The following is a 24,196-nucleotide window of genomic DNA, read 5'->3' on the forward strand; positions in this document are numbered from 1 at the left end:
TTATAGAGGGTCCGGGGGGATGTGGGGGTACGTTATATTCCTATGTTTATAGAGGGTCCGGGGGGATTTGGGGTACGTTATATTGCTGTATTTATAGAGGGTCCGGAGGGATTTGGGGGTACGTTATATTGCTGTATTTAGAGGGTCCGGGGGATTTGGGGTACGTTATATCGCTGTATTTATAGAGGGTCCGGGGGAATTTGGGGTACGTTATATTGCTGTATTTATAGAGGGTCCGGGAGGATTTGGGGTACGTTATATCACTGTATTTATAGAGGGTCCGGGAGGATTTGGGGGTACGTTATATTGCTGTATTTAGAGGGTCCGGGGGATTTGGGGTACGTTATATCGCTGTATTTATAGAGGGTCCGGGGGGATTTGGGGTACATTATATCGCTGTATTTATAGAAGGTCCGGAGGGATTTGGGGGTACGTTATATTGCTGTATTTAGAGGGTCCGGGGGATTTGGGGTACGTTATATTGCTGTATTTATAGAGGGTCCGGGGGGATTTGGGGGTACATTATATCGCTGTATTTATAGAGGGTGCGGAGGGATTTGGGGGTACGTTATATTGCTGTATTTAGAGGGTCCGGGGGATTTGGGGTACGTTATATTGCTGTATTTATAGAGGGTCCGGGGGGATTTGGGGGTACGTTATATTGCTGTATTTATAGAGGGTGCGGAGGGATTTGGGGGTACGTTATATTGCTGTATTTAGAGGGTCCGGGGGATTTGGGGTACGTTATATTGCTGTATTTATAGAGGGTCCGGGGGGATTTGGGGTACATTATATCGCTGTACTTATAGAGGGTCCGGGGGGATTTGGGGGTACGTTATATTGCTGTATTTAGAGGGTCCGGGGGATTTGGGGTACGTTATATTGCTGTATTTATAGAGGGTCCGGGGGGATTTGGGGGTACGTTATATTGCTGTATTTATAGAGGGTGCGGAGGGATTTGGGGGTACGTTATATTGCTGTATTTAGAGGGTCCGGGGGATTTGGGGTACGTTATATTGCTGTATTTATAGAGGGTCCGGGGGGATTTGGGGTACATTATATCGCTGTACTTATAGAGGGTCCGGGGGGATTTGGGGGTACGTTATATTGCTGTATTTAGAGGGTCCGGGGGATTTGGGGTACGTTATATCGCTGTATTTATAGAGGGTCCGGGGGGATTTGGGGTACGTTATATCGCTGTATTTATAGAGGGTCCGGAGGGATTTGGGGGTACGTTATATTGCTGTATTTATAGAGGGTCCGGGGGGATGTGGGGGTACGTTATATCTCTGTATTTATAGAGGGTCCGGGGGGATTTGGGGGTACGTTATATTGCTGTATTTATAGAGGGTCCGGGGGGATTTGGGGGTACGTTATATCGCTGTATTTATAGAGGGTCCGGGGGGATTTGGGGTACGTTATATTCCTATGTTTATAGAGGGTCCGGGGGGATGTGGGGGTACGTTATATTCCTATGTTTATAGAGGGTCCGGGGGGATTTGGGGTACGTTATATCGCTGTATTTATAGAGGGTCCGGGGGGATTTGGGGTACATTATATCGCTGTATTTATAGAGGGTCCGGAGGGATTTGGGGGTACGTTATATCGCTGTATTTATAGAGGGTCCGGGGGGATGTGGGGGTACGTTATATTCCTATGTTTATAGAGGGTCCGGGGGGATTTGGGGTACGTTATATTGCTGTATTTAGAGGGTCCGGGGGGATTTGGGGTACGTTATATTCCTATGTTTATAGAGGGTCCGGGGGGATTTGGGGGTACGTTATATCGCTGTATTTATAGAGGGTCCGGGGGGATGTGGGGGTACGTTATATCACTGTATTTATAGAGGGTCCGGGGGGATTTGGGGGTACGTTATATCGCTGTATTTATAGAGGGTCCGGGGGGATTTGGGGTACGTTATATTCCTATGTTTATAGAGGGTCCGGGGGGATGTGGGGGTACGTTATATCGCTGTATTTATAGAAGGTCCGGGGGGATGTGGGGGTACGTTATATCACTGTATTTATAGAGGGTCCGGGGGGATTTGGGGGTACGTTATATCGCTGTATTTATAGAGGGTCCGGGGGGATTTGGGGTACGTTATATTCCTATGTTTATAGAGGGTCCGGGGGGATGTGGGGGTACGTTATATCGCTGTATTTATAGAGGGTCCGGGGGAATTTGGGGTACGTTATATCGCTGTATTTATAGAGGGTCCGGAGGGATTTGGGGGTACGTTATATTGCTGTATTTATAGAGGGTCTGGGGGGATTTGGGGTACGTGTTGTTACACTATTGCCTCTATGGACTTCACCTTGGCAGCAATGACGGCTGGAGACATGCGGGGCCGGTAAGGGTCCTCCATGTTTGGGTAGTAGGGGCCCAGCTCGGCCTCCCTCAGATGCTCCACACGGTCCTTTCGGCGCTGCAGGGAGCTCGCAGGCGGCGTTTCGTAGGGACCAGACCGCGACCAATCCTGCAGAAGATGTGGCATCAGAGGGATCCAATCTGCCGGTACATTCTCTGCTTGCTGTCTTTGAATAAGAGCAATCTTGTTCACCTACACAGGCTGACAACCTGCCTGATCTAACACTTCTCACGGCTGAGCGGCAGCATCTCCCTCAGTGCTGACCGTTTGTAGCAATGTATCCCTCTGAGGATTGCCACTGGATACAAGTGTAACAAGCTCAGGTTTCCATTCAGGGACAGCAAGCAGAGGACTGCACTTCCAGAGGACGGCCCTGCCTCCACCAGTCCATACTCACCGATGTGGGGGAGCTGCACTCGCTGACGGACTGGCAGGTCTCGGAGGCTTCTGAAGACGCGGAGCTGGAGGATTTCTGATGGAGGGAATGAGATGTGAGCGAGGAAGGCGCCGGCGCTTCGCACATCACCTGCACAAGGTCACGTACCTGGCTCGTCATGTCCGAGGGCATGGGTGATGGTGGCTTGGAGTAGGTGGCTTCATGGGAGCTGCAGCCAGAGTCCTGGGAGGAGGCGCTCACCAGCCGCTGCGATCCGCCTGTGGACTGCGGGAGGCTGCGATAGCGACACGCGGAACCCGGTGAGTGAGGGTGCGAGGCAGCTTGCCAGGAGGGGGCAGTTTTTGTACTGTGATAAATGGTCAGAGCATCGATGATGTAAGACACTAGGACACTGCTATGGACAGAATATCTACACCTGTCACATATACCGGGGTGTGGCGTGATCTAATGACGGGCGGTGTCGGGGGATGGGGGATGCTCGGCCCCTCACCTATGCAAACACTTACCTGCACATACTGGACTTGCGAGACCCCGAGCTGCTCGGGGAGGAGGGGGGTGTCTGATAGGACCAGGAGTAGTCAGATCCCTTCAAATCCTTAATAACCTGCGGAGAAGAGGATTATTATGGAGCAGTCATGGCTAGGAGACATGGAGCAGAGCTGCAGCCAATCAGAAGAGATGAAGGGGCCGGCGTGTCCGGCTGTGGCGGGCGCTGTATTCCCCTCCATCTCACCGTAATATAACACTATATAATGTGCAGCCGAGCAGAGGGCGAAATCTGCCGGACCCGAGTCCCACCGAAGTGAACCTTCATCGCTGACAAAGGAAATGTCAGCAACTTTAATACCTGTGCTTGGTGTCAGTGAATGAAGACTTAAATCGCATCCTGACTTAACACTGCTCACAGCTGAAGGTTTGTTACAATTGTATTCCGATATCAGGTAACCTACCTGGACTGCATTGTAACACAATTATCAGGACACTGGATAAAATGGGAACAAACCCTCATCTGTGAACCAGTGTCCAGCATCAGACCATCATCATGAATAGTTACAGTCACTGACAGCAAGCAGAGATCCTGAAACCGAGGAGGAATTGAAACATAAACATGGCAACCAATCAGAGCCCAGCTTTCATTTCTTGCAGTGATGTAGTGATTGGCTGCTCTGGACAGAATCTTATTGTAGGTTGATTATGAATGAGGCTTCGTATGAATTACAGCATGTTCGGTGACGGAGCTTGGTTTACATGGGACTGTACCCCGGCTCATAGCTGTAATGTGTAGTGGTGCTCGGACCTGTTCGCTGGCAGCAGGCAATTTGTGAGGCTCGTCACTCAGCAGCATCAGGTCCTCGATTATCGTCTGTAGGTGCGTCACCTCCCCCAGCATGTGGATCTCACCATTCTGGAAAACATGAGAGGTCGCATTACCCAGAATCTCAGCATCATATGATCTGGTACCTCAGTGTCATGTGATCTGGTACCTCAGTGTCATGTGATCTGGTACCTCAGTGTCATGTGATCTGGCAACTCAGTGTCATGTGATCTGGCAACTCAGTGTCATGTGATCTGGTACCTCAGTGTCATGTGATCTGGTACCTCAGTGTCATGTGACCTGGTACCTCAGTGTCATGTGACCTGGTACCTCAGTGTCATGTGATCTGGTAACTCAAGTGTCATGTGATCCGGTAACTCAAGTGTCATGTGATCTGGTAACTCAAGTGTCATGTGATCTGGCACCTCGGTGTCATGTGATCTGGCACCTCAGTGTCGTGATCTGGCACCTCAGTGTCATGTGATCTGGCACCTCAGTGTCATGTGATCTGGCACCTCAGTGTCATGTGACCTGGCAACTCGGTGCCATGTGATCTGGCAACTCGGTATCATGTGATCTGGTAACTCAAGTGTCATGTGATCTGGTAACTCAGTGTCATGTGATCTGGTAACTCAAGTGTCATGTGATCTGGCAACTCGGTGTCATGTGATCTGGCAACTCGGTGTCATGTGATCTGGTACCTCAGTGTCATGTGATCTGGTACCTCAGTGTCATGTGATCTGGTACCTCAGTGTCATGTGACCTGGTACCTCAGTGTCATGTGACCTGGTACCTCAGTGTCATGTGATCTGGTAACTCAAGTGTCATGTGATCCGGTAACTCAAGTGTCATGTGATCTGGTAACTCAAGTGTCATGTGATCTGGCACCTCGGTGTCATGTGATCTGGCACCTCAGTGTCGTGATCTGGCACCTCAGTGTCATGTGATCTGGCACCTCAGTGTCATGTGATCTGGCACCTCAGTGTCATGTGACCTGGCAACTCGGTGCCATGTGATCTGGCAACTCGGTATCATGTGATCTGGTAACTCAAGTGTCATGTGATCTGGTAACTCAGTGTCATGTGATCTGGTAACTCAAGTGTCATGTGATCTGGCAACTCGGTGTCATGTGATCTGGCAACTCGGTGTCATGTGATCTGGTACCTCAGTGTCATGTGATCTGGTACCTCAGTGTCATGTGATTTGGTACCTCAGTGTCATGTGATCTGGTACCTCAGTGTCATGTGATCTGGTACCTCAGTGTCATGTGATCTGGCACTTCAGTGTCATGTGATACAATCTAAGTTTCATGTGATCTGGTACCTCAGTGTCATGTGATCTGGTACCTCAGTGTCATGTGATCTGGTACCTTAGTGTCATGTGATTTGGTACCTCAGTGTCATGTGATCTGGCACCTCAGTGTCATGTGATCTGGCACCTCAGTGTCATGTGATTTGGCACCTCAGTGTCATGTGATTTGGCACCTCAGTGTCATGTGATCTGGTACCTCAGTGTCATGTGATCTGGTACCTCAGTGTCATGTGATTTGGTACCTCAGTGTCATGTGATCTGGCACCTCAGTGTCATGTGATCTGGCACCTCAGTGTCATGTGATCTGGCACCTCAGTGTCATGTGATCTGGCACCTCAGTGTCATGTGATTTGGCACCTCAGTGTCATGTGATTTGGCACCTCAGTGTCATGTGATCTGGTACCTCAGTGTCATGTGATCTGGTACCTTAGTGTCATGTGATTTGGTACCTCAGTGTCATGTGATTTGGCACCTCAGTGTCATGTGATACAATCTAAGTTTCATGTGATCTGGTACCTCAGTGTCATGTGATCTGGCACCTCAGTGTCATGTGATCTGGCAACTCGGTGTCATGTGATCTGGTACCTCAGTGTCATGTGATCTGGTAACTCAAGTGTCATGTGATCTGGTAACTCAAGTGTCATGTGATCTGGTAACTCAAGTGTCATGTGATCTGGCAACTCGGTGTCATGTGATCTGGTACCTCAGTGTCATGTGATCCGGTAACTCAAGTGTCATGTGATCCGGTAACTCAAGTGTCATGTGATCTGGTAACTCAAGTGTCATGTGATCTGGCAACTCGGTGTCATGTGATCTGGCACCTCAGTGTCATGTGATCTGGCACCTCAGTGTCATGTGATCTGGCACCTCAGTGTCATGTGACCTGGCAACTCGGTGTCATGTGATCTGGCAACTCGGTATCATGTGATCTGGTAACTCAAGTGTCATGTGATCTGGTAACTCAGTGTCATGTGATCTGGTAACTCAAGTGTCATGTGATCTGGCAACTCGGTGTCATGTGATCTGGCAACTCGGTGTCATGTGATCTGGCACCTCGGTGTCATGTGATCTGGTACCTCGGTGTCATGTGATCTGGTACCTCAGTGTCATGTGATCTGGTACCTTAGTGTCATGTGATTTGGTACCTCAGTGTCATGTGATCTGGCACCTCAGTGTCATGTGATTTGGCACCTCAGCGTCATGTGATACAATCTAAGTTTCATGTGATCTGGTACCTCAGTGTCATGTGATCTGGTACCTCAGTGTCATGTGATCTGGTACCTTAGTGTCATGTGATTTGGTACCTCAGTGTCATGTGATCTGGCACCTCAGTGTCATGTGATCTGGCACCTCAGTGTCATGTGATTTGGCACCTCAGTGTCATGTGATTTGGCACCTCAGTGTCATGTGATCTGGCACCTCAGTGTCATGTGATCTGGTACCTCAGTGTCATGTGATTTGGCACCTCAGTGTCATGTGATCTGGTACATCAGTGTCATGTGATCTGGTACCTTAGTGTCATGTGATTTGGTACCTCAGTGTCATGTGATCTGGCACCTCAGTGTCATGTGATTTGGCACCTCAGTGTCATGTGATACAATCTAAGTTTCATGTGATCTGGTACCTCAGTGTCATGTGATCTGGTACCGCAGTGTCATGTGATCTGGTACCTTAGCCTCTATCATGTGATTGTGCTCACCACCACGGGCTGTAGCAGTGTGATGAAGGTACAGAAGCGCCCGCGCTCCTCGATCAGCGCCCTGCGCACCGCCTGCTTCTCTGTTTCTTCCAGGAGCAGGTACATGTCATTGACGTCTTGCAGAGCGTGGTCCAGCTGTGGCTGCAGATCCCCTTTACCTGCAGAACAGAGAGAAGCGGTCACAGCATTCTGTGGGGGGGTCACAGCATTCTGTGGGGGTCACACTTTTCAGTAGGACAGCAGTGAGTGGGGGCCTCATAGTGGTCAGTGGGGGGGTCACAACATTCAGTCCACACAGACTGGACATTTGTGGCACATTACCAATGTGTATTTGAGTAGACCCCTGTAGGGGGCGCCAACCTCTGTACGTTATCATCACATTATGACAAGTCCGGCAATTGTCTATTAGATTTTCTCTTGTAATTTGTCACCATATTCAGGATCTCTGCTACAGTCAGTAAATAGAAACAGTCTTAGGGTACCGTCACACATAACGATATCGTTAATGTTATGGCTGAAAAAGAGGACGGTGTTGAGCTTCTGAATGTGAACAAGAAAGGGTCGAATATATCCTCATTTGAGTGAAGTAAGAGTCCATTTATCCTGGCAGATAACCAGGAACCATTGGTAAGAATACTTGTCCCTGATTATCGGCCTGTGCAAACCGACCTGCAAACACCGGACGAAAGAGCATTTTGTTTGCTTAAAAATGTCTGCCGGTTGAACAATTTGGCTGACAGCCATCTAAGGTGTATGGATGGATCTGCTAGATGGATAACTTTGCTAAATTAGGTTACACTAACTTGTTGTGGAATATTTGGCTGTACCTTTCTCCACCTCCTTTGTGACAGACCACAAGAATACATGTGTCTAAGCAGATAGTGCTGGACACAATTCTGCTGCCTGTTTAGTGAATGAGCAGCAACGTTTCCATCCACTGACAGCACTCAGGGATCTTGAGCAGGCATCTTCTCTTAGTTGGCATCTACGTTTTGCCAGGATGACGCATAAAGATAAATGCAGACCGTTCGTATTTGCTGCAGATTTTTCTGTGGATCTGCTTGCAAATAAACCGCAGCCAAATGCAGACTTGCTAAATTAGTAAGATTTTAAGTGTCCTGTAAAAGTAGCGTGAAGTGTAAGCCCATGTGTGGCCTGCTGTGTGTCTGCCACAAAATCTGCAGCATATCAAGTCGTTGTGCAGAATTCACGTCGATCTTCACTCTTACAAAGCATACGGTGAAATTCTCAACATAATCCACCTTATACGTGCAGATTTTGATGCGGAAATGCTGCGGACAGGTAGCAGAAAATCCACATTAGATCCACAATGCTTGCAGGCAGCCTAAATGTGGTGGAAGCATCACTCTGTACAAAGGCTACGTCATTCATCCACTAAGCTGGACTCTCCAGTCTGTGCTTTCCCCTCCTAACCATCCCCCTAAGATAGCCACAACTTCAAAGCCCCTAACAGATTCACTTCTCAGAAGACCCTCCCTGAGAGATCCATCTCTCTGAAGCCCCTGCATGCAATATTCACCTCTCTAAAGCCCCTCCGAGACATACACCTCAATAAAGGCCCTCCCCCGAGATCCACCTCTGTGAAGCCCCTCCCTGAGAGATCCACCTCTCTAAACCCCCTCCCTGACACATACACCTCAATGAAGGCACTCCCCTGAGAGATCCACCTCTCTGAAGCCCCTCCCTGAGAGATCCACCTCTCTGAAGCCCCTCCCTGAGAGATCCACCTCTCTGAAGCCCCTCCCTGCAAAGATCCACCTCTCTAAAGCCCCTCCCTGAGACATACACCTCAATGAAGGCACTCCCCCGAGATCCACCTCTCTGAAGCCCCTCCCTGAGATCCACCTCTCTGAAGCCCCTCCCTGCAAAGATCCACCTCTCTAAAGCCCCTCCCTGAGACATACACCTCAATGAAGGCACTCCCCCGAGAGATCCACCTCTCTGAAGCCCCTCCCTGAGATCCACCTCTCTGAAGCCCCTCCCTGCAAAGATCCACCTCTCTGAAGCCCCTCCCTGAGATCCACCTCTCTGAAGCCCCTCCCTGCAAAGATCCACATCTCTAAAGCCCCTCCCTGAGACATACACCTCAATGAAGGCCCTCCCCCGAGAGATCCACCTCTCTGATGCCCCTACCTGAGAGAACCAGCTCTCTGAAGCTCCTCCTTCAGAGATCAACCTCTGTGATGCCCCTCCGTGAGAGATCCACCTCTCTGATGCTCCTACCTGAGAGATCCACCTCTCTGATGCTCCTACCTGGGAGATCCACCTCTCTGATGCTCCTACCTGGGAGATCCACCTCTATGATGCTCCTACCTGGGAGATCCACCTCTCTGATGCTCCTACCTGGGAGATCTGTTATGGCTGGCAATCAGGCAACACAGCGTGCAGTAATCAGCGCACATACAGAGATCTGGCAATAACCCAAAACAATAGGACGAGCTCTGAGACGTGGAATCTCTGTAGACTGCAATACCTGATCTATCCTCACACAACTATAAGCAGCAGTGGATTGCGCCTATCCACTACCTATGCAACTCGGCACTGCCTGAGGAGCTGACTAGCCTGAAGATAGAAATACAAGCCTGACTTACCTCAGAGAAATACCCCAAAGGAAAAGGCAGCCCCCACATATAATGACTGTTAGCAAGATGAAAAGACAAACGTAGGAATGAAATAGATTCAGCAAAGTGAGGCCCGATATTCTAGACAGAGCGAGGATAGCAAAGAGAACTATGCAGTCTACAAAAAACCCTAAAACGAAAACCACGCAAAGGGGCAAAAAGACCCACCGTGCCGAACTAACAGCACGGCGGTGCACCCCTTTGCTTCTCAGAGCTTCCAGCAAAAGATAATAACAAGCTGGACAGAAAAAACAGAAAACAAACTAGAAGCACTTATCTAGCAGAGCAGCAGGCCCAAGGAAAGATGCAGTAGCTCAGATCCAACACTGGAACATTGACAAGGAGCAAGGAAGACAGACTCAGGTGGAGCTAAATAGCAAGGCAGCCAACGAGCTCACCAAAACACCTGAGGGAGGAAGCCCAGAGACTGCAATACCACTTGTGACCACAGAAGTGAACTCAGCCACAGAATTCACAACAGAGATCCACCTCTCTGATGCTCCTACCTGAGAAATCCACCTCTCTGATGTTCCTACCTGAGAGATCCACCTCTCTGATGCTCCTACCTGGGAGATCCACCTCTCTGATGCTCCTACCTGGGAGATCCACCTCTCTGATGCTCCTACCTGAGAGATCCACCTCTCTGATGCTCCTACCTGGGAGATCCACCTCTCTGATGCTCCTACCTGGGAGATCCACCTCTCTGATGCTCCTACCTGGGAGATCCACCTCTCTGATGCTCCTACCTGAGAGATCCACCTGTCTGATGCTCCTACCTGGGAGATCCACCTCTCTGATGCTCCTACCTGAGAGATCCACCTCTCTGAACCCCTTCCCCCTGATAGATCCATCTCAGAGTCCCAGATTCCTGCTGCATTTTTGATCTCGGCAGGCTTTTCTAGTTTGCATCTGTTGGAGATCAGACACTGTGCAGTAGATCAGAAGGTAGATAACCAATGATGGTGCCCACCCCTGCTGTATCTGATTAATGTTCCCTGACCCCAGCCCCTGCCCAGAGAATGTCACTTACCTAAAACTTCTACACCATGGAGAGGAAGGTGATGCAAGACAAAAGGAAAGGAAGGTTATTGAGAAACGGGCAAGCAAGGAGCGGTCACCCAATCCCCACACTGCCCCGTAACTACACCCCTAGTGGTGTCTGATGGTGGTTGTAGTGATGATGATGAGGGTACTGGTGGTGTCTGATGGTCGTCATCGTGATGGTGCTAATGATGATAATATTGGTGGTAGTGATACTTTGGTAGTACGTACCTTTGCGAGCTTTCTTCTGTAGCTTCAGGGTATCAGAGGATTTCTTCTTAATTTCGTGTCGCGCTCGCTTGTATTCTGAGGAGAAGCAGATTGGGGGATTGTGGATTTCAGTATTAGACGGGGGGCACTCCTCGTAGTCTGCAGTTCAGGTGGGCGCAGTATTTTGGGTGCTTATGACATGAACCCAGCTGTGTCTGATATGTGCCACATGAGAGTAAACCTCACCCACTGACTCCACTCCACAGGACAATATAAAAAGTCTACACACCCCTGTTAAAATTCCAATCAAGAAGAATCATTTCAGAATGTTTACCCCCTGTATTGTCTCCCAGTAGCTCTACAAGTCCATTGAGAAACAAACTGAAATAATTTTGAGGGGGATATAAAAACAACAAAAATACAATAATGTGGTTGCAGAAGTGTGAAAACAAAAATGTTGTTTCAGCGTGACAACAATCATAAGCGACCTCTAAATTACCAAAAGAACAGCTTCTCCAGAAGAAGAAGGAAGTTCTGCAGCGGCCGAGCCCAGACCTGGACCCAAGGGGCAATCTGTGGTGACCTGAAGAGGGCGCTGTACACAGGAGATGCCCCCGCAATCTGTGGTGACCTGAAGAGGACGCTGTACACAGGAGATGCCCCCACAATCTGTGGTGTCTGAAGAGGATGCTGTACACAGGAGATGTCCCGCAATCTGTGGTGACCTGAAGAGGACGCTGTACAGAGGAGATGTCCCCGCAATCTGTGGTGACCTGAAGAGGACGCTGTACACAGGAGATGTCCCCGCAATCTGTGGTGACCTGAAGAGGACGCTGTACACAGGAGATGCCCCCGCAATCTGTGGTGACCTGAAGAGGGCGCTGTACACAGGAGATGCCCCCGCAATCTGTGGTGACCTGAAGAGGGCGCTGTACACAGGAGATGCCCCCGCAATCTGTGGTGACCTGAAGAGGACGCTGTACAGAGGAGATGTCCCCGCAATCTGTGGTGACCTGAAGAGGGCGCTGTACACAGGAGATGTCTCGCAATCTGTGGTGGCCTGAAGAGGACGCTGTACACAGGAGATGCCCCCGCAATCTGTGGTGACCTGAAGAGGACGCTGTACACAGGAGATGCCCCCGCAATCTGTGGTGACCTGAAGAGGACGCTGTACACAGGAGATGTCCCCGCAATCTGTGGTGACCTGAAGAGGGCGCTGTACACAGGAGATGTCCCCGCAATCTGTGGTGACCTGAAGAGGACGCTGTACACAGGAGATGCCCCCGCAATCTGTGGTGACCTGAAGAGGGCGCTGTACACAGGAGATGTCCCCGCAATCTGTGGTGACCTGAAGAGGACGCTGTACACAGGAGATGTCCCCGCAATCTGTGGTGACCTGAAGAGGACGCTGTACACAGGAGATGCCCCCGCAATCTGTGGTGACCTGAAGAGGGTGCTGTACACAGGAGATGTCCCCACAATCTGTGGTGACCTGAAGAGGACGCTGTACACAGGAGATGTCCCCGCAATCTGTGGTGACCTGAAGAGGACGCCGTACACAGGAGATGTCCCCGCAATCTGTGGTGACCTGAAGAGGACGCCGTACACAGGAGATGTCCCCGCAATCTGTGGTGACCTGAAGAGGGCGCCGTACACAGGAGATGTCCCCGCAATCTGTGGTGACCTGAAGAGGGCGCTGTACACAGGAGATGTCCCCGCTATCTGTGGTGACCTGAAGAGGGCGCTGTACACAGGAGATGTCTCGCAATCTGTGGTGGCCTGAAGAGGACGCTGTACACAGGAGATGTCTCGCAATCTGTGGTGACCTGAAGAGGACGCCGTACACAGGAGATGTCCCCGCAATCTGGTGACCTGAAGAGGACGCTGTACACAGGAGATGTCCCCGCAATCTGTGGTGACCTGAAGAGGGCGCTGTACACAGGAGATGTCCCCGCAATCTGTGGTGACCTGAAGAGGGCGCTGTACACAGGAGATGTCCCCGCAATCTGTGGTGACCTGAAGAGGGCGCTGTACACAGGAGATGTCCCCGCAATCTGTGGTGACCTGAAGAGGGCGCTGTACACGGGAGATGTCCCCGCAATCTGTGGTGACCTGAAGAGGACGCTCTACACGGGAGATGTCCCCGCAATCTGTGGTGACCTGAAGAGGGCGCTCTACACAGGAGATGTCCCCGCAATCTGTGGTGTCCTGAAGAGGACGCTGTACACAGGAGATGTCCCCGCAATCTGTGGTGTCCTGAAGAGGACGCTGTACACAGGAGATGTCCCCGCAATCTGTGGTGACCTGAAGAGGACGCTGTACACAGGAGATGTCCCCGCAATCTGTGGTGACCTGAAGAGAACGCTGTACACAGGAGATGTCCCCGCAATCTGTGGTGACCTGAAGAGGACGCTGTACAGAGGAGATGTCCCCGCAATCTGTGGTGACCTGAAGAGGACGCTGTACAGAGGAGATGCCCCCGCAATCTGTGGTGACCTGAAGAGGGCGCTGTACAGAGGAGATGTCCCCGCAATCTGTGGTGACCTGAAGAGGGCGCTGTACACAGGAGATGTCCCCGCAATCTGTGGTGACCTGAAGAGGGCGCTGTACACAGGAGATGTCCCCGCAATCTGTGGTGACCTGAAGAGGACGCTGTACACAGGAGATGTCCCCGCAATCTGTGGTGACCTGAAGAGGGCGCTGTACACAGGAGATGTCCCGCAATCTGTGGTGACCTGAAGAGGGCGCTGTACACAGGAGATGCCCCGCAATCTGTGGTGACCTGAAGAGGACGCTGTACACAGGAGATGTCCTCTCTGTGGTGACCTGAAGAGGACGCTGTACACAGGAGATGTGCCCGCAATCTGTGGTGACCTGAAGAGGACGCTGTACACAGGAGATGTCCCGCAATCTGTGGTGACCTGAAGAGGACGCTGTACACAGGAAATGTCCCCGCAATCTGTGGTGACCTGAAGAGGATGCTGTACACAGGAGATGTCCCCGCAATCTGTGGTGACCTGAAGAGGGCGCCGTACACAGGAGATGTCCCCGCAATCTGTGGTGACCTGAAGAGGGCGCCGTACACAGGAGAAGCCCCGCAATCTGTGGTGACCTGAAGAGGGCGCTGTACACAGGAGAAGCCCCCGCAATCTGTGGTGACCTGAAGAGGGCGCTGTACACAGGAGATGTCCCGCAATCTGTGGTGACCTGAAGAGGACGCTGTACACAGGAAATGTCCCCGCAATCTGTGGTGACCTGAAGAGGACGCTGTACACAGGAGATGTCCCCGCAATCTGTGGTGACCTGAAGAGGGCGCTGTACACAGGAGATGTCCCCGCAATCTGTGGTGACCTGAAGAGGGCGCTGTACACAGGAGATGCCCCCACAATCTGTGGTGACCTGAAGAGGGCGCTGTACACAGGAGATGCCCCGCAATCTGTGGTGACCTGAAGAGGGCGCTGTACACAGGAGATGTCTCGCAATCTGTGGTGGCCTGAAGAGGACGCTGTACACAGGAGATGTCCCCGCAATCTGTGGTGACCTGAAGAGGACGCTGTACACGGGAGATGCCCCCACAATCTGTGGTGACCTGAAGAGGACGCTGTACACAGGAGATGTCTCGCAATCTGTGGTGGCCTGAAGAGGACGCTGTACACAGGAGATGCCCCCGCAATCTGTGGTGACCTGAAGAGGGCGCTGTACACAGGAGATGTCCCCGCTATCTGTGGTGACCTGAAGAGGGCGCTGTACACAGGAGATGTCTCGCAATCTGTGGTGGCCTGAAGAGGACGCTGTACACAGGAGATGTCTCGCAATCTGTGGTGACCTGAAGAGGATGCTGTACACAGGAGATGTCTCGCAATCTGTGGTGGCCTGAAGAGGACGCTGTACACAGGAGATGTCTCGCAATCTGTGGTGACCTGAAGAGGACGCTGTACACAGGAGATGTCCCCGCTATCTGTGGTGACCTGAAGAGGGCGCTGTACACAGGAGATGTCTCGCAATCTGTGGTGGCCTGAAGAGGACGCTGTACACAGGAGATGTCTCGCAATCTGTGGTGACCTGAAGAGGGCGCTGTACACAGGAGATGTCTCGCAATCTGTGGTGACCTGAAGAGGGCGCTGTACACAGGAGATGTCCCCGCAATCTGTGGTGACCTGAAGAGGACGCTGTACACAGGAGATGTCCCCGCAATCTGTGGTGACCTGAAGAGGGCGCTGTACACAGGAGATGTCCCCGCAATCTGTGGTGACCTGAAGAGGGCGCTCTACACAGGAGATGTCCCCGCAATCTGTGATGACCTGAAGAGGGCGCCGTACACAGGAGATGTCCCCGCAATCTGTGGTGACCTGAAGAGGGCGCTCTACACAGGAGATGTCCCCGCAATCTGTGGTGACCTGAAGAGGGCGCTGTACACAGGAGATGTCCCCGCAATCTGTGGTGACCTGAAGAGGGCGCTGTACACAGGAGATGTCCCCGCAATCTGTGGTGACCTGAAGAGGACGCTGTACACAGGAGATGTCCCCGCAATCTGTGGTGACCTGAAGAGGACGCTGTACACAGGAGATGTCCCCGCAATCTGTGGTGACCTGAAGAGGACGCTGTACACAGGAGATGCCCCCGCAATCTGTGGTGACTTGAAGAGGGCGCTGTACACAGGAGATGTCCCCACAATCTGACACATGTGGAGCTGCTGCAAGGAGGAGCCGGCAAAGATCGCCTGTTCTAGATGTGCCCGCTGATTGAGTACTACCAGAAATTCACAGGGGACTGCAGCAAAGTATTAGTGTAAGGGTGTGCAGATTTATGCAGACAGATTATTTAACTTCTTTGATTTATTTTTAGGTGGAAAAAGCAAAATAGTTTGTTTCCCAGTGGATTTCTACAGATATTAGGTGACATTAAAGTGGAAAACATTCCAGGAATGATTCTTATACATGACAAAAACCTGGCATTTTGTCAGAGGTGTGTAGGGGCGCTGTGCAGGTGATGTATTGGTGATGTGCTGGGGGGCTGTGCAGGTGATGTATTGGTGATGTGCTGGGGGGCTGTGCAGGTGATGCATTGGTGATATGTGGGGGGCTGTGCAGGTGATGCATTGGTGATATGTAGGGGGCTGTGCAGGTGATGCATTGGTGATATGTGGGGGGCTGTGCAGGTGATGTATTGGTGATATGTGGGGGGCTGTGCAGGTGATGTATTGGTGATATGTGGGGGGCTGTGCAGGTGATGCATTGGTGATATGTGGGGCGCTGTGCAGGTGATGTATTGGTGATATGTGGGAGGCTGTGCAGGTGATGCATTGGTGATATGTGGGGGGCTGTGCAGGTGATGTATTGGTGATATGTGGGGGGCTGTGCAGGTGATGCATTGGTGATATGTGGGGGGCTGTGCAGGTGATGCATTGGTGATTTGTGGGGGGCTGTGCAGGTGATGTATTGGTGATATGTGGGGGGCTGTGCAGGTGATGCATTGGTGATATGTGGGGCGCTGTGCAGGTGATGTATTGGTGATGTGTGGGGGGCTGTGCAGGTGATGTATTGGTGATGTGTTGGGGCACTATGTGGGTGATGCTTGGGGGTGCTGTGTGGGTGATGTATAGGGGCGCTGTACAGGGGCCGCTGTGTGGGCGATGTATTGGTGATGTGTGGGGGGCTGTGCAGGTGATGTATTAGGGATATGTTGGGCGCTGTGCAGGTGATGTATTGGTGATGAGTGGGGCGCTGTGCAGGTGATGTATTGGTGATATGTGGGGGCTGTGCAGGTGATGCATTGGTGATATGTGGGGGGCTGTGCAGGTGATGTATTGGTGATATGTGGGGGGCTGTGCAGGTGATGCATTGGTGATATGTGGGGGGCTGTACAGGTGATGTATTGGTGATATGTGGGGGGCTGTGCAGGTGATGTATTGGTGATATGTGGGGGCTGTGCAGGTGATGCATTGGTGATATGTGGGGCGCTGTGCAGGTGATGTATTGGTGATATGTGGGGGGCTGTGCAGGTGATGTATTGGTGATATGTGGGGGGCTGTGCAGGTGATGTATTGGTGATATGTGGGGGGCTGTGCAGGTGATGTATTGGTGATATGTGGGGGGCTGTGCAGGTGATACATTGGTGATTTGTGGGGGGCTGTGCAGGTGATGTATTGGTGATATGTGGGGGGCTGTGCAGGTGATGCATTGGTGATATGTGGGGCGCTGTGCAGGTGATGTATTGGTGATGTGTGGGGGGCTGTGCAGGTGATGTATTGGTGATGTGTGGGGGCACTATGTGGGTGATGTTTGGGGGTGCTGTGTGGGTGATGTATAGGGGCGCTGTACAGGGGCCGCTGTGTGGGCGATGTGTGGGGGGCTGTGCAGGTGATGTATTAGGGATATGTTGGGCGCTGTGCAGGTAATGTATTGGTGATTTGTGGGGCGCTGTGCAGGTGATGTATTGGTGATGAGTGGGGCGCTGTGCAGGTGATGTATTGGTAATGTGTGGGGGCACTATGTGGGTGATGTTTGGGGGTGTTGTGTGGGTGATGTATAGGGGCGCTGTACAGGGGCTGCTGTGTGGGCGATGTATTGGTGATGTGTTGGGCGCTGTGCAGGTGATGTATTGGTGATGTGTGGGGGGCACTATGCGGGTGATGTTTGGGGGTGCTGTGTGGGTGATGTATAGGGGCGCTGTACGGGAGCTGCTGTGTGGGCGATGTATTGGGGATATGTTGGGCGCTGTGCAGGTGATGTGGTAGTGATATGTGGGTGGAGTAGGTGGATTCTCTTACCTCGTGCATGCTCCTTGTCCAATGTGTTTGCCGTTTTCTTCCAGTCTTCGATCCTTTCCTGTAGAGGAGTTATTAAACTCTCCATAAGGGCGCTGCAGAGAGAAAGCAAAGTCCAATAGTATTCACAGGGTAGGGGAGAGGGTCACAAGTTGGTCTGTCCTTATTCTCTCTCTCCAGGACTCCTCCTCAAGACTCAACCTCCTTCTCTCTCACCAGGACTCCTCCTCTTTCTCTCTCTCTCTCTCTCTAGGACTTCTCTTCCTTTACTCCACAGGACTTCCCCTGCATCTCTCTTCCTTGTCTCCCCCTCCTTCTTTCTCCTCAGGACTCCTCTTTCTCATCCTTGGACTCCTCCTCTCTCCCCAGGAATCCCTGTGCATCTCTCTCCCCAGAACTTGTCCTTCTCTTTTCGCCAGAACTCACCCCCCTTCTCTTTTCCCCGGTACTCCTCCTCTCTCTCTCTTTTAACCAGGACTCCCCTCTCCTTATCGCTCTCTCTCCCAGGACTCCCCCTCCCTCTCTCTCTCTCTCCCTGGACTCCTCCTCCTTCTCTCTCTCTCTCTCGACTCCTCCTCCTTCTCTCTCTCTCCCAGGACTCCCCCCTGCTCCTCTCTCTCCCAGGACTCCCCCTCCTTCTCTCTTTCCAAGGACTCCTCCTCCTTCTCTCTCTCCCAGGACTCCTCTTCCTTCTCTGTCTCCCAGGACTCCCCCCTCCTTTTCTCTCTCCTAAGACTCCCCCTCCTTTTCTCTCTCCCAGGACTCCCCCTCCTTCTCCTTCCAAGGACTCATCCTCCTTCTCTCTCTCCCAGCACTCCTCCTCCTTCTCTCTCCCAGCACTCTTCCTTTTTCTCTCTCCCAGGACACTTCCTCCTTCTCTGTCTCCCAGGACTCCTCTTCCTTCTCTCTCCCAGGACTCCTCCTGCTTCTCTCTCTCCCAGGACTCCGCCTCCTTCTCTCTCTCCCAGGACTCCTCCTTCTCTCTCTCCCAGGACTTCCCCTTCTCCTTCTCTCTCTCCCAGGACTTTCCCTTCTCCTTCTCTCTCCCAGGACTCCTCCCTCCTTTTCACTCTCCCAGGACTCCCCCCTCCTTCTCTTTCTTCCAGGACTCCCCCTCCTTCTCTCTCTCAAGACTCCCCCTCCTTTTCTTTCTCCCTGGACTCCCCCCTCCTTTTCTCTCTCCCAGGACTCCCCCCTCCTTCCCTTTCTTCGAGGACTCCCCCTCCTTCTCTCTCCCAGGACTCCTCCTTCTCTCTCTCCCAGGACTCCTCCTTCTCTCTCTCCCAGGACTTCCCTTTCTCCTTCTCTCTCTCCCAGGACTTTCCCTTCTCCTTCTCTCTCCCAGGACTCCTCCCTCCTTTTCACTCTCCCAGGACTCCCCCCTCCTTCTCTTTCTTCCAGGACTCCCCCTCCTTCTCTCTCCCAGGACTCCTCCTTCTCTCTCTCCCAGGACTCCTCCTTCTCTCTCTCCCAGGACTTCCCCTTCTCCCTCTCTCTCTCCCAGGACTTTCCCTTCTCCTTCTCTCTCCCAGGACTCCTCCCTCCTTTTCACTCTCCCAGGACTCCCCCCTCCTTCTCTTTCTTCCAGGACTCCCCCTCCTTCTCTCTCTCAAGACTCCTCCTCCTCTCTCTCTCCCAGGACTCATCCTCCTTCTCTCTCCCAGGACTCATCCTCCTTCTCTCTCCCAGGACTTCTCCTTCTCTCTTTCTCTCTCTCTCAGAACTCCTCCTTCTCTATCTCCTCTCTCTCTCCCAGGACTACTCCTCCTTCTCTCTCTCAGGACTCCTCCTCCTCAAGCTCCCAGGACTCCTCCTCCTTCTCGCTCTCTCAGGACTCCTCCTCCTCTCTCTCCCAGGACTCCCCCTCCTTCTCTCTCTCTCACCCAGGACTCCTCCTCCTCCTCTCTCTCCCAAGACTCCTCCTCCTTCTCTCTCTACTAGGACTCCTCCTTCTCTCTCTCCCAGGACTCCTCCTCATTCTCTCTCTCTCCCAGGACTCCTCCTCATTCTCTCTCTCTCTCAGGACTCCTCCTTCTCTCTCTCTCAGGACTCCTCCTCCTTCTCTCTCTACTAGGACTCCTCCTTCTCTCTCTCCCAGGACTCCTCCTCATTCTCTCTCTCCCAGGACTCCTCCTCATTCTCTCTCTCTCCCAGGACTCCTCCTCATTCTCTCTCTCTCTCTCAGGACTCCTCCTTCTCTCTCTCTCAGGACTCCTCCTTCTCTCTCTCTCCCAGGACTCCTCCTCATTCTCTCTCTCTCCCAGGACTCCTCCTCATTCTCTCTCTCTCTCTCAGGACTCCTCCTTCTCTCTCTCTCCCAGGACTCCTCCTCATTCTCTCTCTCTCCCAGGACTCCTCCTCATTCTCTCTCTCTCCCAGGACTCCTCCTTCTCTCTCTCCCAGGACTCCTCCTCATTCTCTCTCTCTCCCAGGACTCCTCCTCATTCTCTCTCTCTCTCTCAGGACTCCTCCTTCTCTCTCTCTCAGGACTCCTCCTCCTTCTCTCTCTCTCCCAGGACTCCTCCTCATTCTCTCTCTCTCCCAGGACTCCTCCTCATTCTCTCTCTCTCTCTCTCTCAGGACTCCTCCTTCTCTCTCTCTCCCAGGACTCCTCCTCATTCTCTCTCTCTCCCAGGACTCCTCCTCATTCTCTCTCTCTCCCAGGACTCCTCCTTCTCTCTCTCCCAGGACTCCTCCTCATTCTCTCTCTCTCCCAGGACTCCTCCTCATTCTCTCTCTCTCTCTCAGGACTCCTCCTTCTCTCTCTCTCAGGACTCCTCCTCCTTCTCTCTCTCTCCCAGGACTCCTCCTCATTCTCTCTCTCTCCCAGGACTCCTCCTCATTCTCTCTCTCTCTCAGGACTCCTCCTTCTCTCTCTCTCCCAGGACTCCTCCTCATTCTCTCTCTCCCAGGACTCCTCCTCATTCTCTCTCTCTCCCAGGACTCCTCCTCCCTCTCTCTCTCTCCCAGGACTCTCCCCCTCTGTCGCTCTCTATCTCTCTCTCTGGACCCCTCTTCCCTTCTTCTCCCTCCCCAGGCCCCTTCCTTTTTCTCCTCTGTCCTCCTGTGCCTTTGCACATGGACATTAGTGGTGATGAGTGGCGCCTCCCCTGGGGCTCTTACTTGGTGAAGTGTCTGAGCTTGCTCTCAATGCTCCGATGCCGCATACACATGCGGGTGAGGGCCGATCCAATATCACGGGTGGCTCCTGTAAAACGAAGAGTTAGTTACAGAGAGTGGCACTGCATGAGGAGACGAGCGGACATGACAGCGGCGGCTCACCTCGGGTATTAGTCGCCATATCTGCTACTTTCTGAAAAGCATCAAGGAAGGCGACAGCAGCCAGCACCGTGGTCCTAGGGAGACAAAGCCCAGTATGAGGGGCAAGAAAACATCATAAGTGGCACAGCTGGCACCGCTCCTCCTTACACAGACACACAGTGACAGCAGTATATGGCATATATCAAACAGTCGGCGCAGTCATGGTGAACTGTTTGTATCATGTGGGCGCTGTATTATAGCTGTAATATGTGGGCGCTGTATTATAATAATAATAATCTTTATTTTTATATAGCGCTAACATATTCCGCAGCGCTTTACATTTTTTGCACACATTATCATCACTGTCCCCGATGGGGTTCACAATCTAAATTCCCTATCAGTATGTCTTTGGAATGTGGGAGGAAACCGGAGTGCCCGGAGGAAACCCACGCAAACACAGAGAGAACATACAAACTCTTTGCAGATGTTGTCCTTGGCGGGGTTTGAACCCAGGACTCCAGCGCTGCAAGGCTGCTGTGCTAACCACTGCGCCACCGTGCCGCATTATAGCTGTAATATGTGGGCGCTGTATTATAGCTGTATTATATGGGTGCTGTATTATAGCTGTATTATGTGGGCGCTGTATTATAGCTGTATTTTGTGGGCGCTGTATTATAGCTGTATTATGTGGGCGCTGTATTATAGCTGTATTTTGTGGGCGCTGTATTATAGCTGTATTATGTGGGCGCTGTATTATAGCTGTAATATGTGGGTGCTGTATTATAGCTGTAATATGTGGGCGCTGTATTATAGCTGTAATATGTGGGCGCTGTATTATAGCTGTAATATGTGGGCTCTGTATTATAGCTGTATTATGTGGGCGCTGTATTATAGCTGTAATATGTGGGCGCTGTATTATAGCTGTAATATGTGGGCGCTGTATTATAGCTGTAATATGTGGGCGCTGTATTATAGCTGTAATATGTGGGCGCTGTATTATAGCTGTAATATGTGGGCGCTGTATTATAGCTGTAATATGTGGGCGCTGTATTATAGCTGTAATATGTCGGCTCTGTATTATAGCTGTATTATGTGGGCGCTGTATTATAGCTGTAATATGTGGGTGCTGTATTATAGCTGTAATATGTGGGCGCTGTATTATAGCTGTAATATGTGGGCGCTGTATTATAGCTGTAATATGTGGGCTCTGTATTATAGCTGTATTATGTGGGTGCTGTATTATAGCTGTATTATGTGGGCGCTGTATTATAGCTGTAATATGTGAGCGCTGTATTATAGCTGTAATATGTGGGCGCTGTATTATAGCTGTAATATGTGGGCGCTGTATTATAGCTGTAATATATGGGCACTGTATTATAGCTGTATTATGTGGGTGCTGTATTATAGCTGTATTATGTGGGTGCTGTATTATAGCTGTAATATGTGGGCGCTGTATTATAGCTGTAATATGTGGGTGCTGTATTATAGCTGTATTATGTGGGTGCTGTATTATAGCTGTAATATATGGGCACTGTATTATAGCTGTATTATGTGGGCGCTGTATTATAGCTGTATTATGTGGGTGCTGTATTATAGCTGTATTATGTGGGCGCTGTATTATAGCTGTAATATGTGAGCGCTGTATTATAGCTGTAATATGTGGGCGCTGTATTATAGCTGTAATATGTGGGCGCTGTATTATAGCTGTATTATGTGGGTGCTGTATTATAGCTGTAATATGTGGGCGCTGTATTATAGCTGTATTATGTGGGCGCTGTATTATAGCTGTAATATGTGGGCGCTGTATTATAGCTGTATTATGTGGGTGCTGTATTATAGCTGTATTATGTGGGTGCTGTATTATAGCTGTATTATGTGGGTGCTGTATTATAGCTGTAATATGTGGGCGCTGTATTATAGCTGTAATATGTGGGTGCTGTATTATAGCTGTATTATGTGGGCGCTGTATTATAGCTGTAATATGTGGGCGCTGTATTATAGCTGTAATATGTGGGCGCTGTATTATAGCTGTAATATGTGGGCGCTGTATTATAGCTGTAATATGTGGGTGCTGTATTATAGCTGTAATATGTGGGCGCTGTATTATAGCTGTAATATGTGGGTGCTGTATTATAGCTGTAATATGTGGGTGCTGTATTATAGCTGTAATATGTGGGTGCTGTATTATAGCTGTATTATGTGGGTGCTGTATTATAGCTGTAATATGTGGGCGCTGTATTATAGCTGTATTATGTGGGTGCTGTATTATAGCTGTATTATGTGGGTGCTGTATTATAGCTGTATTATGTGGGTGCTGTATTATAGCTGTAATATGTGGGCGCTGTATTATAGCTGTATTATGTGAGCGCTGTATTATAGCTGTAATATGTGGGTGCTGTATTATAGCTGTATTATGTGGGTGCTGTATTATAGCTGTAATATGTGGGCGCTGTATTATAGCTGTATTATGTGGGCGCTGTATTATAGCTGTATTATGTGGGCGCTGTATTATAGCTGTATTATGTGGGAGCTGTATTATAGCTGTATTATGTGGGCGCTGTATTATAGCTGTATTATGTGGGAGCTGTATTATAGCTGTATTATGTGGCTGCTGTATTATAGCTGTAATATGTGGGCGCTGTATTATAGCTGTATTATGTGGGTGCTGTATTATAGCTGTATTATGTGGGTGCTGTATTATAGCTGTATTATGTGGGTGCTGTATTATAGCTGTATTATGTGGGTGCTGTATTATAGCTGTATTATGTGGGCGCTGTATTATAGCTGTATTATGTGGGCGCTGTATTATAGCTGTAATATGTGGGTGCTGTATTATAGCTGTAATATATGGGCGCTGTATTATAGCTGTATTATGTGGGCGCTGTATTATAGCTGTATTATGTGGGTGCTGCATTATAGCTGTAATATGTGGGTGCTGTATTATAGCTGTAATATGTGGGTGCTGTGTTATAGCTGTATTATGTGGGCGCTGTATTATAGCTGTAATATGTGGGTGCTGTATTATAGCTGTATTATGTGGGCGCTGTATTATAGCTGTAATATGTGGGCGCTGTATTATAGCTGTATTATGTGGGCGCTGTATTATAGCTGTATTATGTGGGCGCTGTATTATAGCTGTAATATGTGGGTGTTGTATTATAGCTGTATTATGTGGGCGCTGTATTA

The 24,196-nt window shown here is 50.6% G+C and overlaps 1 protein-coding gene across 3 annotated transcripts in view; it reads right to left on the bottom strand.

Annotated features, from left to right (window-relative positions):
* The window catches only part of MTSS2 (MTSS I-BAR domain containing 2), a 69,707-nt gene that overhangs the window by 11,002 nt on the left and 34,509 nt on the right, over nt 1-24,196 (bottom strand). For 2 of the 3 annotated variants that reach the window (XR_011315284.1, XM_069739536.1), the window contains exons 3-12: nt 21,032-21,105; nt 20,873-20,957; nt 17,753-17,844; nt 11,005-11,079; nt 7,091-7,248; nt 4,063-4,170; nt 3,272-3,369; nt 2,913-3,111; nt 2,766-2,840; nt 2,315-2,476 (exon numbers count right to left, since the gene is read on the bottom strand). Coding sequence is in view for 2 of the 3 variants with exons in the window: in XM_069739536.1 (XP_069595637.1) it covers nt 2,315-2,476; nt 2,766-2,840; nt 2,913-3,111; nt 3,272-3,369; nt 4,063-4,170; nt 7,091-7,248; nt 11,005-11,079; nt 17,753-17,844; nt 20,873-20,957; nt 21,032-21,105 (1,126 nt within the window). In the remaining variant the exon portion in view is untranslated. The remainder of the gene's footprint in view (nt 1-2,314; nt 2,477-2,765; nt 2,841-2,912; nt 3,112-3,271; nt 3,370-4,062; nt 4,171-7,090; nt 7,249-11,004; nt 11,080-17,752; nt 17,845-20,872; nt 20,958-21,031; nt 21,106-24,196) is intronic. The other variant, XM_069739537.1, reaches the window with a different exon arrangement.

Source organism: Ranitomeya imitator, chromosome 9, assembly GCF_032444005.1.
Source record: "Ranitomeya imitator isolate aRanImi1 chromosome 9, aRanImi1.pri, whole genome shotgun sequence".
NCBI classification, from domain to species: Eukaryota; Metazoa; Chordata; class Amphibia; order Anura; family Dendrobatidae; genus Ranitomeya; species Ranitomeya imitator.